The sequence below is a fragment of the Sciurus vulgaris genome (genome assembly GCF_902686455.1).
Source record: "Sciurus vulgaris genome assembly, chromosome: 2".
Classification (NCBI taxonomy): Eukaryota; Metazoa; Chordata; class Mammalia; order Rodentia; family Sciuridae; genus Sciurus; species Sciurus vulgaris.
In genome coordinates this window covers 175,878,767-175,894,444 of record NC_136462.1, presented here as the reverse complement: position 1 = coordinate 175,894,444, position 15,678 = coordinate 175,878,767, and the positions used below count along the sequence as shown (strand labels likewise).

Here is a 15,678-nt window from a genome sequence, read left to right as displayed (position 1 = left end):
TCTAGCGGTCCAAGTTCACACGATCCCTCGAAAGAAATACCGCGAGGCGCTCCTGAAACTGAGAACAATCACTGGCAGGGAAGATCCCAAAGGCACGAGTCTTGGAGCTCCTCAGGGCATTTGGTGCACTCCACGCGTCCTGGCTAGAGGGCTAGAGAGTCCCCGGAAGAGCCCACGCGCGACCAGGTCCCTCCTTGGAGCAGCCCGCCTGGTCCAGGGCACAGGAGAGAGGGACATTGAAATTTAAAGGGAACCGCTCCAAAGCGGGGATTCCCTTGGCACAGGGCGGAGACTGATGGATAGTACTGCCGACTGACGCTTCCCTGCTTCCTTGGAGTGGGAGGCCATGGTCTGAGCAGGTACTGGGAACTGCCTGGCCTCCACAAATGCTCAGGCCGGCTGCTTCTCTGTCTCTGGCCCCAAACCCCATTCAGCTTTCCCCGAGGGGTGTGAAAGGGTGGAGGGGATGGGGGCGAGGAAGGTGGTGTGCACAAGAAACAGGACATCTTGCTGGCACCGTGTGTAATGGCAGCGCCTGGGAAGGTTGAGGGAGGAGGATTGCATGCCTTGACAATGTATCAGACCCTGTCTCAAAACTGGGGGGTTGAGGGGGTGGGCGGGGAGTTGGGGGAGGGCACTGGGGATGTAACTCAGTAGTAAAGCGCTTGCCAAACATTCAGGAAACCCTGGGTTCAATCCCAGTACAGGAAAAAAAAAAAAAAAAAAAGGACATCTCTGCTTGCTCTGCCCTTCTCAACCCCTTCCTCCAAGTCCTTCCTCATACAGCAGCCAAATCTATCAAATTCCTCTGGCTTATGTCCCTAGGGGGCTCAACGGCAGCATGGCCCCATAACCAAATACTTTCCTATCCATACCGTTCCAGCTGCGTCTGCCTCTGCAATTCCCCTGGCTCCTATTTCTCCAGTCACTTTGCAGTCCTAGCTGCTCTTCCAACACACCAGCCCCATCCAGCCCCTGGACCTTTGCAATCGTTCATCAAGTTTACATTCTCACAACTGGAGAAATTTCCTTTCTCATTGAGATTTCCTTTCAATGTCACCTGCTTCCAAAGACTGTCTCTGACCTCTAACTAAAGTAAGCTCCATCCTCTTGGTTACATTCTATCACCACCACCTGGAGGTCAGTTTCCCCTCAGAAGAGCCTTTGCACCCAAGTGTTCACAGCTGCACCTCAAGGCCTAGAACAATACCTGGTCCCTATTCACACTCGAAAGTATGTGTATGATATACTCAAGGTTGGAGAGGACCAAATGGGGCTGAAGACCCTTCCCAGCTGGGCCAGGTTTTGCGCAAGAGGAGATGGCAAACCATGAACCAAAAACCCACCAGCCTACGGGACTGGGATGAGGCAATTGGCTCCCTCCCACCAGTCACTAATGGCTTGGATCTATGGGATGCCAGTACCACTTGTGTTCCCCCACCCCCTCACCTTCCTTCTCACTGCTCTAAACCACTTGTCTCTCTGCCACACTGCAACCCTCAAAGCTCCTCATGCCCCTCTGTGTCTCCTGAGCCCCCAGCACCTTCTCACATCCTTCTGCGCTCCCAGTTCAGCTACTGCCTCTGGCCCTAGCCTCTGGGTATCTGGAGCTACAAAGACCCAAAGCCCCCAAAGGTGGTTGCTCCAGGCATAGTAGCAGGTTTGTGCCCAAGTACCTGCACAGCCAGATCTCTATATCCAGGTTATAGGATTTTATCATGAAGATAAGTATGTGTTACAAAGCACAACTAAGTGGACTATGTGAGAGCACCCACCTAGAAGAGGTTGTAGTGTAAGAGCCGGATGTGATGACACATGCTTGGAATCCCAGTTACTCTGGTGGTGGAGTCAGGATGATCACAAGTTTAAGGTCAGCCTCATCAATTTAGCAAGACCCTGTTTCAAAATAAAAAATAAAATAAAAAAATGCTTGGGGTGTATCTAAGAGGTAGAGCTCTCCTGGGTTCAATCCCCAGAAATAAGAGTGTGAGTCAGAGAGAGAGAGAGAAAGGGGGGGGGGGGCGGTCAGGTCAGGGGAAGAGGAGAGAAGAGGAAAAGAGATGGAGATTTTTTAATTTAAGGAAGGGGCTAGAAATCCGCCAGTTCTCTGGTATGGTCAAGTGGCTGGGAGTAGAGAGGAGATAGACAACTCCAGTGCCAACCAGGTTTATTTTCACATTAATATTTTCATATTTGTGTGAATATCCTTGGACAATAGATCCGCTTTTCTGAGACTCAGTTTCCTCATCTGTAAAATGGGAATCATATCTTCCTTGCAGGGTTACTGTGGTGATGAAGTAAAATAATATGTGATCCCAGGGGTACACCTAGATTAGTCAGATGAATTAAAGATAGGGGAAACAACTTAACACAGCCCTCTAGTTCCCACATACACAGATGGACTTAAACAAATATCAAGGAAAAGAAAGGAGGTTATGTTGTAAGGCCCCAAAAAAGGAAACCCCAACTCTGTCCCATGGATGGATGGCAACCCCAATCAACCGCAGGAGGCGTCACTTGATGCAAACCGCAAGAGGTGTTTATTCCAGCGCGCTGGGACCCAACTCCAGGAGTCGAGTCCCTAGCAGAAAATCTTGTAGGTTTATAAAGGCAGAAACCACACATCGGGAGGGGTCACACATGAAAGGGGGAAAAGGGGGAACAAAGCTGCCAGGAAATTTCAAAGGGGGTCTGGGTTTGCTGACAACATGTTTCACAATGTTTTACAACAGGCTGTAGATTCTGGTCAATAGTTTCTGGTAATCCTACTGTTTGAGCACTATCTGGCTATCAGGCTCAATTTACTCTTTTACTCTCTGTTTGGGAACAGAGAACAGCTTTAAGGGCTTTGTTCCCATTACTGGGAGGGAAACCTTAGGGAGTTGAGATAAAACAGACAGCTTAAAAAAATGTCCATTCTTTCAATGTGTCCGGCTGTACATGTACTGAAGTGATAAAATACACCGCCTGTCTATGGTTCCCAGTCTCCTGTCCTTGGTGCTAAGGCAGAGCTCATCCTCTGCTAGGTTCTCTCTCTGTGATTAGGTGAGCATTAATGGGGACTGCATGACACTTAGATGCATATGGCGGCCTTCCCCAGTACGTGCCCATCTTCCCCTTAACAAGATGTCCATTCCCCAGATGTCTATTTTTAGTATATCAATATCTTTGACAACCTCACCCTCAAATTGTGGTTGAGGACAAATAGTGTTGGCATCTCCTGGGAACTTGTCAGAAATTCAGAATCTCCGTCGCAGATGCACTGAATCCGATTCTTCATATTAACAAGATTCTCAGAGGATTCAATCCCAAGAGATTTGTATGCACATTAAAGACTGAGAAGTGTATACAGAGGTTTAGTGCATGTCTGTCTAAAATGCATAAGATTCACAACTTTCTGAGTTTGACAGTGTTTGATACTGTAACTGGGAATTTTATCTTAAGCCTCATGACATCATATATCCATATAACACTAAAAAATTTATCTTTCATACATACTAGGAGTTTTTTGCTGATCTCCATAGCATAACCCTATATGACTTACTTTTTATTTTTCATTCTTTGGTATTTTTTTATTTTTAATTTACTTTTATTGTAAACAAACGGGATACATGTTGTTTCTGTTTGTACATGGAGTAATAGCATACCATTTGCGTAATCATACATTTACATAGGGTAATGATGTTTGATTCATTCTGTTATTTTTTCCTTTCCCCCCACCCCTCCCACCCCTCTTTTCCCTCTATACAGTCCCTCCTTCATCCATTCTTGCCCCCCTGCCACCCCCTATTATGTGTCATCATCCGCTTATCAGTGAGATCATTCATCCTTTGGTTTTTTGAGATTGGCTTATCTCACTTAGCATGATATTCTCCAATTTCATCCATTTACCTGCAAATGCCATAATTTTATTATTCTTTATAACTGAGTAATATTCCATTGTATATCTATATCACAGTTTCTTTATCCATTCATCAATTGAAGGACATCTAGGTTGGTTCCACAGTCTGGCTATTGTGAATTGAGCAGCTATGAACATTGATGTGGCTGTATTTCTGTAGTATGCTGATTTTAAGTCCTTTGGGTATAGGCCAAGGAGTGGGATAGCTGTGTCAAATGGTGGGTCCATTCCAAGTTTTCTAAGGAATCTCCACACTGCTTTCCAGAGTGGCTGCACTAATTTTGCAGTCCCACCAGCAATGTATGAGTGTACCTTTTTCCCCACATCCTCTCCAACACCTATTGTTGCTTGTATTCTTGATAATCACCATTCTAATTGGGGTGAGATGGAATCTTAGTGTAATTTTGATTTGCATTTCTCTTATTACTAAAGATGGTGAACATTTTTTCATATGTTTGTTGGTTGCTTATAGATCTTCTTCTGTGAAGTGTCTGTTCATATCCTTAGCCCATTTGTTGATTGGGTTATTGGTATTCTTGGTGTAGAGTTTTTTGAGTTCTTTTTATATTCTGGAAATTAGTGCTCTATGTGAAGTTTGAGTGGCAAAGATATTCTCCCACTCTGTAGGCTCTCTCTTCGCATTGCTGATAGTTTCCTTTGCTGAGAGAAAGCTATTTAGTTTGAATCTGTCCCACTTATTGATTATTGCTTTTATTTCTTGCGACATGGGAGTCCTGTTAAGGAAGTCTGATCCTAAGCCAACAAGTTGAAGATTTGAACCTACTTTTTCTTCTGTAAGATGCAGGGTCTCTGGTCTGATTTCAAGGTCCCTGATCCATTGTGAGTTGAGTTTTGTGCAGGGTGAGAGACAGGGGTTTAGTTTCATTCTGCTGCATATGGATTTCCAGTTTTCCCAGCACCATTTGTTGAGGAGGCTATCTTTTCTCCATTGCATATTTTTGGCACCTTTGTCTAGTATTAGAAAATTGTATTTGTTTGGGTTTGTGTCCGTGTCCTCTATTCTATACCATTGATCTACCTGTCTATTTTGGTGCCAATACCATGCCGTTTTTATTACTATTGCTTTGTAGTATAGTTGAAGTTCTGGTATTGCGATACCCCCTGTTTCATTCTTCCTGCTAAGGATTGCTTTAGCTATTCTGGGTTTCTTATTCTTCCAAATGAATTTCATAATTGCTTGCTCTATTTCTGTAAGGTTCATCATTGGGATTTTAATTGGAATTGCATTGAATCTGTATAGCACTTTTGGTAGTATGGTCATTTTGACAATATTAATTCTGCCTATCCAAGAACATGGGAGATCTTTCCATCTTCTAAGGTCTTCCTTAATTTCTTTCTTCAATGTTTTGAAGTTTTCATCATAGAGATCTTTTACCTCTTTGGTTAAATTGATTCCCAAGTATTTTATTTTATTTTATTTTTTTGAGGCTGTTGCAAATGGAGTTGTTTTCCTCATTTCCCTTTCAGCTGTTTCGTTGCTTGCATATAAAAATGCTTCAGATTTATGCATGTTGGTTTTATAGCCTGCTATTTTGCTGAATTCATTGATGAGGTCTAGAAGTTTTCTGGAGGAGTTTTTTGGATCCTCTAAATATAGAATCATGTCATCTGCAAATAGTGACAGCTTAAGTTCCTCTTTTCCTATGTGTATCCCTTTGATTTCTTTAGTCTGCCTAATTGCTCTGGCTAGAGTTTTGAGGACAATGTCGAATAGAAGTGGTGAAAGAGGACATCCCTGTCTTGTTCCCGTTTTTAAAGGGAATGGTTTCAGTTTTTCTCCATTAAGAATGATGTTGGCCATGGGCTTAGCATAAATAACCTTTACAATGTTCAGGTATGTTCCTACTATCCCTATTTTTTCTAGTGTTTTGAGCATGAAGGGATGTTGTATTTTGTCAAATGCTTTTTCTACGTCAATGAAAATAACCATATGATTCTTATCCTTAAGTCTATTGACATAATGGATTATGTTTATTGATTTACAGATGTTAAACCATCCTTGCATTCCAGGGATGAACCCCACTTGATCGTGGTGCACAATTTTCTTAATATGTTTTTGGATACGGTTTGCCAATATTTTGTTAAGGATCTTTGCATCTATATTCATCAAGGATATTGGTCTAAAATTTTCTTTCCTTGATGTGTCTTTTCCTGGTTTGGGTATGAGGGTGATATTAGCTTCATAGAATGAGTTTGGTATTTTCTATTTCCTTTTCTATTTCCTGGAATACTTTGAGAAGTATTGGAATAAGTTCTTCTTTGAAGGTCTTGTAGAACTTGACTGAGAATCCGACTGGTCTTGGGCTTTTCTGGGATGGTAGGTTTTTAATGGCTTCTTCTATTTCATTGCTTGATATTGATCTGTTTAAATCGTGTATGTCCTCCTGGTTGAGTTTGGGAGGAGCATATGTCTCTAGAAATTTGTCAATGTCTTCGGTACTTTCTATTTTGTTGGAATACAGATTTTCAAAGTAGCTTCTCATTATGTTCTGTATCTCAGTGGTGTCTGTCGTGATATTTCCTTTTGCATTATGTATTTTAGTAATTTGAGTCTTCTCTCTCCTTCTCTTTGTTAGTGTGGCTAAGAGTTTGTCTATTTTGTTTACTTTCTCAAAGAACCAACTTTTTGTTTTGTCAATGTTTTGAATAGTTTCTTTTGTTTCAATTTTATTGATTTCAGCTCTGATTTTAATTATTTCCTGTCTTCTTTTAACTACTTTTTATGTTATTCTGTTCTTCTTTTTCTAGGCTCTGAGCTGTAATATTAGGTCATTTAATTGTTGACTTTTCACTCTTTTCTGGAATGTGTGCCATGCAGTGAATTTTCCTCTTAGTACTGCTTTCATAGTGGCCCAGAGATTTTGATATGTTATATCATCGTTCTCATTGACCTCTAAGAATTTTTTTTATCTCCTCCCTGATGTTTTTTGTTATCCATGTTTCATTCAATAGCATATTATTTAGTCTCCAGGTGTTGGAGTAATTTCTGTTTTTTATTTTTTCATTGATTTCTACTCTCAGTCCATTATGATCTGATAGAACACAAGGCAGTATCTCTATTTTTTTTTTTTTTTTTGCATTTCCTAAGGGCTGCTTTGTGGCATAACATATAGTTTATTTTAGAGAAGGATCCATGTGCTGCTGAGAAGAAAGTGAATCCGCTTGTTCATGGATGGAATATTCTATATATGTCTATTAAGTATAGGTTATTGATTGTGTTATTGAGTTCTATGGTTTCTTTGGTTGGTTTTTGTTTGGAAGACCTATCTAGTGGTGACAGCGGTGTGTTAAAGTTGCCCAGAATTATTGTGTTGTGGTCTATGTGATTCCTGAAATTGAGAAGGATTTGTTTGATGTACAGGGATGCACCATTGTTTGGGGCATAAATATTTACTATCATTATGTCTTCCTGATTTACAATTCCCTTAAGCAGTATGAAATGTCCTTCTTTATCCCTTCTGACTAACTTTGGCTTGAAGTCCACTTTATCTGATATAAGGATGGAAACCCCCACTTTTTTTACCGAGTCCATGTGCATGGTAGGTTTTTTCCCATCCTTTCACCTTTAGTCTGTGGATGTCTTTTTCTTTGAGATGAGTCTTTTGCAGGCAGCATATTGTTGGGTCTTTCTTTTTAATCCATTCTGCCAGACTATGTCTTTTGATTGAAGAGTTCAGGATATTAACGTTCAGGGTTATTATTGAGATATGATTTGTATTCCCAGTCATTTGGCTTATTTTTGGTTTTTAAGTTGGCTTGGTTTCTCCTTTGAGTGGTTTTTCTCTAAGGTAGTTCCTCCCTTTGCTGACCTACATTGTTGTTTTTCATTTCCTCCTCATGGAATGTTTTGTTGAGAACATTCTGTAGTGCAGGCTTTCTATTTGTAAATTCTTTTAACTTTTGTTTATCATGGAAGGATTTTATTTCATCTTCAAACCTGAAGGTTAGTTTTGCTGGGTATAGGATTCTTGGTTGGCAACCATGTTCTTTCAGAGCTTGAAATATGTTGGTCCAGGCCCTTCTAACTTGTAGAGTCTGGGTTGAGAAGTCGGCTGCTATCCGTATTCGTCTCCCCCTATATGTAATCTGATGCTTTTTCTCACGGCCTTCAAAATCCTATCTTTATTTTGAATGTTAGGCATTTTCATTATAATGTTCCTTGGTGTGGATCTGTTGTGATTTTGTGCATTTGGTGTTCTGTAAGCCTCTTGTATTTGATTTTCCATTTCATTCTTCAGGTTTGGGAAATTTTCTGATATTATTTCATTGAATAGGTTGTTCATTCCTTTGGTTTGTATCTCTGTGCCTTCCTCAATCCCAATAATTCTTAAATGTGGTCTTTTCATGATGTCCCATAGTTCCTGGAGATTCTGTTCATGATTTCTTACCATCTTCTCTGTTTGGGCAACTTTATTTTCAAGATTAAATATTTTGTCTTAATTGTCTGAGGTTCTGTCTTCCAAGTGGTCTAGTCTGTTGGTGATGCTTTCCATTGAGTTTTTTATTTGGTTTATTGTTTCCTTCATTTCAAGGATTTGCATTTGGTTTTCTTTGAGAATCTCTATCTCTTTGTTGAAATGATCTTTTGCTTCCTGCAGTTGCTCTTTCAGCTTATTGGTATTATCATTCATTGCCTGCATTTACTCTCTTATCTCATCCTTTGCTTCGTGAATCATCTTAATCATGTACAATCTGAAGTCCTTTTCTGACATTTCTTCTAACATACTGTCATTGGATTCTATTAATATAGAATCTAGATTTGTTTGGATCATTTTCTTCCCTTGTTTTTTCATGTTGTTCATGTATCTTCCACTCTAGCAGTGCAGATCTGGAGTATTGCAGATTTCCCCCTATAGGCTTATAGTGGCCCTATAGGTTTCCAAAATCCTTTCTTTATGGGGAGATCAATATTAGCAGTGCCCAATTCAGGCACTATGCAATCCTAGACCAAATACCCCTTATGAGGACAATAACAAAATTGTCATAATAAACAGAATGAGTTCAAATAATATCTTCAGTAAAACAAACAGATTTGCAATAAGGTCTGCAGTTTCTAATGGAGGATAAAGAGGATGCAGAGGGATGTAGAATGTGGCTGTTAATGAGATAAGAAAACAATATGCAGAAGTTCTAGATAATAGAAAGGCTGAGAGTGTAATCAAAAGAAATTGGATGTTAGCATGCAAAAAAAGGGAGAAAGAGACTCTGAGGGAACAGGTAAACAAAAGGAAAAGAGAGCAAGAAAAGTAAAGAAATAAAAACTTAATTTTTTTCAATAAGGAGAAAAAAGAAAATCTACAGTGTAACAGTCATATAGTAATGAAAGCTCCCAGTCTTCAGTAGCCTGATGCATGAGAGGTACCTGACAACGAGCTTCAAGCCTCCAGCAGGCGTCTCAGGATGGGATTTGCCCCACCTAAAGATCGGAGCTACGGCTTCCAGGATTATCCAAGATGGCTGCTCTGGCTTCGAAATGTGTTGGCAAATGGGGAGCTGCAGCTCAGAATGTGGACATGGTCAGCTGGAGGTCCTGGAGGTGGGATGCGGTTGGTCAGGCAGGGTTCCTGGAGGTCAGGTGTGTTTGGTGTGGTTGTGGGATCCTGGAGGCCGGGTGCAATTAGTTGGTCTGGGTTCCTGGTGATAGGGCACAGTCAGTTGGTCTGGGGGTCCTGGCGGCAGGGAGCAGTCAGTCGATGTGAGGGCTCCAGAGGCAGGGAGTGATTGGTCGGCCTGAGGGATCCTGGAGACAGGGCTCAGTCAGTTTGGCCAGGGGTCCTCTGGGGCCTGGATGTTGTCTCAAAATGGTGGCAGCCACGTGTAATCAAACCTGCAGGTACTGTCACAGTGAACTTCCAGGCAATAGCAGGCAGGTGGTGCTCCACTGGCAGTCAGCGATCAGTTTGATGACTGTTGTTGGACGATCGGGAGGTGATCCTCGTGTGTTGGGTGATGGATAGGAATAAGGCAGGTGATGGACAGGTGAGAGGCAGGCAAATGGTGGATGATAGACGCCTGACAGTGAGCAATCTGCACTCAGAAAAGGCGTCGATATGCTGGTAGACTGTAGGTGATCACAGCAGACAAATGGGGTAAACAGCAGGGGATCAATAAGCAGCAAAAACTGCCTCACCAAGAAACAGGTGTCCTCTGCTTGAAATCGGAGTTATGGAGCGACAAGGAATGCAGCCTCCCCCTATTCCGCCATCTTGTATCTAGCCATGACTTACTTTTTAAACTAAATTATCTTTCTCAAAATACTAGACAATATAATTTTCAAGGTAAGTCACATTTAGGTTTATAACGGGAGACTCTTCCCTATGCCTTTCCATTTTTCCAAATCAGTTACCTTTCATTCTTCGCTATTCTTGTTTTTATTTCTTTGCTTCTGTTGCTATTTTTTGATTCTTCTGTTTAGATGTTACCCCTGGATTTCCTACTAAGAATTTAAAGACGTAACTTTCCTACCTATCTACACACAAAACACACACACACACACACACACACACACACACACACACACACACACCAGATTCCCTTCCTTCTATCTTCCCAATAAAGCTAAATGACCATTTGGAGTCAATAGTCAATACTTTTATTATGATCATGTGAATATTGTTCAATTTTTCGTGCTCTGTAGATTAGAAATTGTTTTATTATTTGTTTGGTTTTCTGGGTAACAACTGTTAATTTAATCCCACAATTTCCATTTGAACTGATCATTTACTCTGAATATATAAGACATCTTTCCTAGAGCACCTATCTTCTGGTCCAGGTTAGGTTGGTTGCTCTCTTCACATGAGGTAGGAGTCACATCCCAGATTTTTTGTCGTCATCCCTATACTATTTTTAGACTCATTTCTCAAATGCCACATTATCCTTTGTATTAGTTTGGCTCCTTGTTTTGCTGAAGCACATCCTCCAGTAGCCTTCTCAGAAAGCATGTATGCAAGGTCAGAATTTTGAGAAGTTGTATGACTAAAAATATTCTCTTCTCATAATGGACAATCATTTGGACAGATATATACTTCTATATTCTAAGTTTTCCCCCTTGGAATTTAAAAAAAATTAGTTGTAGATGTGTAGATGGGCACCTTATTTTATTTTTATGTGGTGCTGAGGATCGAACCCAGTACCTCACGCATGCTAAGCAAGTGTCATACTACTGAGCCACAATCACAGTCTCTCCCCATCAGAATTTTGAGGACATTTCTTTTTGTCTTCTGGCTATAGTGTCGGTATTTGAAAGTCTGATATTCTGGTCCTACGTATGTAATCTTTATACTGATAGGCAGTTCCCTGTAGAAAGCCCCAATGATTTGAATTTTATCATGTGCTATCAATTGGTGGGACCATATGGCCTAAAGACTCATGTCCTTCAGTTCTGAAAAGTTTCTTAGTTTTTGAAAAAATTCTTTTTTATTGTAATTTTCTAAAACTAACATTATTCAAATATTGGTCCTCTGATTTTATTGACCTTTATCTTTTCTTTATGGACTTTAGTTATTATTCTGTTTTCTGGAAGATTGCCTAAACTGAAGATTTCCTAAACTCATCTGAAGTATGCTCTAGCATTAGTGAATTCCCTCGGTAACTTCTTCCTCTGGTAACTGATCGCAGCCCAGATGCACTTCATACTGTGGGTGTAGTCCAGGAATCAAAGTGATCATGCAGGAATCAAAGACTTGCCAACCCTATCACCTCATCCTTCCTTTTCTCAAATCATACTTTCACCATATTTCAGTGAGTCAGGATCGATCTAGTGAATCCCACTTTGACACCAGTGCTTTCCTGGGGCTCTAAAACCACCCTTGTGTTCAGTGGCTCAGTTGAAGTATTCAAAGAACTCAGTAAAGTGGTCATACACATGGTAATAGTTTATTACAGAAAAAGGGTACAGATGAAAACCTGCAATGGAAAAGGTGCATAGGGCAGGGTCCAAAAAATGTCAGGCACAAGTTTCTGGTTGTCATTTGGAAACGGAATTAGTTCCATTAATTCTTTCTGCACAATGTGTGACAACATACAGAGAGTATTGCCAAAAAGAAAGCTCACGGGAGCCTCGGCATCCCAGAATTTTTCTGGGGGTTGATTGTGTACATATAGTTGGCTGCCCATGTGGCTGACCTTAATTTAGCCCCTCCAGAGACCAAGGTGAGAGTACATGGTCCAAAGTCCCCAGAATAAATCACATTTGTTGGCAGAAACTATCTGATTTGGTCCTTGACTCCCCTGTCAATGAAGACACTCGCATTAGGCAAAATATTCCAAGGATTTAGAGGTTACCCAGAAAAGAGACAAACCATTCTTTAGAATAAGCAGGAATTAGATAATCCAGACTTGCTGAGTTAATTCTTTACTGCATAATACCCACTGACATATGCTATTGGTTTCCCGCTCAGCCTCCTTTACCAACTCTGCTCCACCCCACTGGGGTGTTTGCTGCTCTTAGGGCACAGCTGTCTCTCTCTCTCCTCCAGACAAATGCCTGCAGCTGATCGGTACTGCCTCACCCACCTCCTAGCCACCACCTCTCTCCTCTTTTCTCCTGGAAGGAGCCACAGCCACTAGCTGACTGACACAGAAACATGATGGGACAAACTCAACAGTGGAGCGCACCTTCCAGAGCCACTTGCAGTCTGGCTCAGGTTAGAGTCTAGCCAAGACCACATCCTCGTTTAGCTTTTATCCCTGCCTGGTCCTACTTTCCTTTCCTCATTCCCCTAAAATTTTCCTTCTGAGAGCACTCCCTCTGTAAATCATGTGTACACTCTACTTCTAGGGATTATGACCCAATGTCAGACACAGTAGCTGGCACATAGGAAGCACTTAATGATTGTTGAATGAAATAAACTCTGGCCCCATGTGGTGGTGCATGCCTGTAATCCCACCAGTGGTGCATGCCTGTAATTCCAGTGAGTGACTCAGGAGGATCACAAGTTTGAGGCCAGCCTTTGCAAATTCATGAGGCTCTAAGTGACTTAAGTGAGAACCTGTCTCAAAATAAAAAATAAAAAGGGCTGGGGATGCAGCTCGGTGGTAAAATGTACCTGGATTCAATCCTTGTAACAAAAATAAAAATAAACTGAGTAAATCTCAAATGGAACGCTCCAAGAAATATATGCAGAGCTCCTGGCACATAGCAAATATTTTTTTAAAAAGTATATACAATTTTTATTTGTTAATTATATATTTTCTTATTTGCTTATTTTAGAAATATGTGACAGTATGATTTATTTTGACATTTCATACATACATGGCATATAACTTCCCATTCTCGTGGTCGTAATTACACTGGCCCTGTATTCATATATTAACATGGGAAAGTTATGTCTGATTCATTCTACTGTCTTTCCTATTCTCATCCCTCTTTCCTTCCCTTCAGTCCCTTTTGTCTAATCCAATGAACTTCTATTCTTCCCTTGCCTCCCCCCAAATGTGTGTCAGTATCTGCATATCAGAGAGAATATTTGGCCTTTGGTTTTTTGGGGATTGGCTTATTTCACTTAGCTTAATAGTCCCCTATAATTTCATTCTTCTTTGTGGCTGAGTAATATTCCATTATGTATATATGCTACATTTTCTTTATTCATCTGTTGAAGGCACCTAGGTTGGTTCCATAGCTTAGCTATGCACATAGCAAATCTTTAAGGAGGATTAGTCACCCCCTGTTCACCAACCCCTTGCATTATAGTTTCCTCATCTTGGTGGAATCTTTGGGATATGACCCTCAGACATGTATGTCCAGGAAAGAAATCTCATGCATGCATCGAGAATTGATTTGGCTTGGGACAATCTTAAACCTTAATATTAATTTGCTCATTTACAAAAACAATTGGAATTTACAGGGGAAAAAAGGTAGTATACTCTATTAAACCTCATCCCCTGCTATACATAACCTATCCCCTGTTATACCTAATCCCTTTAGAGACAAATCTATTCCAAAATCCAGTTTCTAGATAAGGAGAGCCAGAGCAAGAGCAATTGGTGGATGGTCCCAAGGGCTAGTGACCTTGACTCTATGGTCTGTCAAGCCTGTCACTCCCAAAGAAGTCAAAGCTTTAAGCTTGAGTCTTTGGGCCAGATTCTTTTTATCTATTTCCTCTTCTCGTAGAGGCTGTATGGTCACTGTCTTCTTTGCCCCTACTCCCATCAGTTTTCCTTTGAAGTAAGATATGGGGACAATGATTAAGTTTTCTTAATTATGACTCATTTCTACTCTTGCCTTTCAAGTCGCTACTCTTGCTGAAATACACACAGATTTACATTTACAGATTATCCATTTACAGATTATCAGTGGAGATTGGTTTCTCTTCTAGGTGACCAGGCCTATCATTACATGATCATTTTTCTTAATTTAATTCTCAGAGGGTAAATTAACCCTCAATTTGGGGTCTGCAGTCTGTAGTCCTCTTAGGTATACAAAACCCCGTTTCTGGAACCCCAGCGTCCATAACATCCCCCAAACTATTGTGCCTAGAACACCAAAACAGCCCCCCTCCTGCCCCATCCCCATTTAGCAGGTCACCTGAGAACACAGCCCCAGAAAACCTCAAGTTGCATCCTGCATCCCAGGAATGCAGATCTGAAAAATCCCACCCACATCCCACAAGCATCACCCTACTCTCAGGGAAGAGAGCTGGGGACAGAGATTGAACGGCTTGCCCACTCATGCCTGGACAAACAGTTCTGGGAACTTACAGGAAGAAGAAAGCCCCTCCTCCCTTGGACAGCTGCCCAATCAGTGTTAGAATTAGGATGCCTTCCTGACCACCCAGATCCCATGGAGGGCCCTAGGACCAAGAGTTAGTAAAGGCAAGAGGATGAGTCTTAGTTCTCACGACTGACTGGCTTGCTGGCCAAAGCCCACCTAGGCTACCAGCGCTTATGAGGCGAGACCAACTGTAGCCCCCTCCCTATCCCAGGACCCTGCCTGGCAACAGGTCACAATGCCCCAGCTGTTCAGTGCCAGAATGGCTGATCAAAGTGGGAGGAGGTGAGAAGGGTTTAGTGGGTGGGCAGGGTGGGAGGGGAAGATACCCAGGAGCCCAGTTCCTACACTCTGAGCTCACCCTTGAGGGTCTGCTAGGGTCCTACCCCCTCCTACTCTCTCCTCCCTCTCCTCCCTTCCAGCACTAGCTCTTCCCATCACCTCCAGCTCCTCCATGACCCGGCTCTGCTTACCCAGGACCAAAGCCCTTGTAGATCTGACCCCACTCCCTTCCAAGGGCCTAGGTGCTGGGGAGGGATTGGGAGAGCCAGCCCATCCATGTGTGTCCCCCTGGAACCCTAGCCAGGCCCAGCTCCTGGACAGTGTCCTGGGGCTGGGGGCGCTAGGGCTGACATTTCGAGCAATCTTTTGCTCGGCTGGCCCAGCCCTGCTGCTGCTGCTTCTACTGATCAGCTTCCTCACCTTTGACCTGCTCCACAGGTAAGCAGCCTGGTAGATGGGCATTGTAAACAGGTGGGCCAGTGGCTGACTTCCCTGATCTCCCTCTGCTGCTTGCTTTTCTCTCCACAGGCCCTCAGATCCCACTGTAACACAGCACAGACTTCTCACAAGGGACCAGAGTCAGGGAGCCGGCGAGGGTCCAGGACAGCAAGTGGCTCCTCTCCTCCCAACGGGGGCAATCCCGGGACAACTCAGCCTCCAGGACGCACTACTCCTGCTGCTCCTGGGCCTGGGGCTGCTCCTGGGAGCCCGTGGCATGTCCTTGGCCCTGCTGGGTGTAGCTTTCTGCCTCCATCCTTGGGCCTGA

At 42.3% G+C, this 15,678-nt stretch overlaps 1 protein-coding gene across 1 annotated transcript; it reads left to right on the top strand.

Annotated features, from left to right (window-relative positions):
* Positions 1–15,084: 15,084 nt before the first annotated feature.
* LOC306653286 (uncharacterized protein C20orf141) lies at positions 15,085–15,678 on the top strand (the record flags this gene model as incomplete). The annotated part of the gene is made up of 2 exons (XM_079126256.1): positions 15,085–15,350; positions 15,441–15,678. The coding sequence occupies 2 exons, from the start codon at positions 15,085–15,087 to the stop codon at positions 15,676–15,678; spliced, it is 504 nt and encodes a 167-aa protein (XP_078982382.1).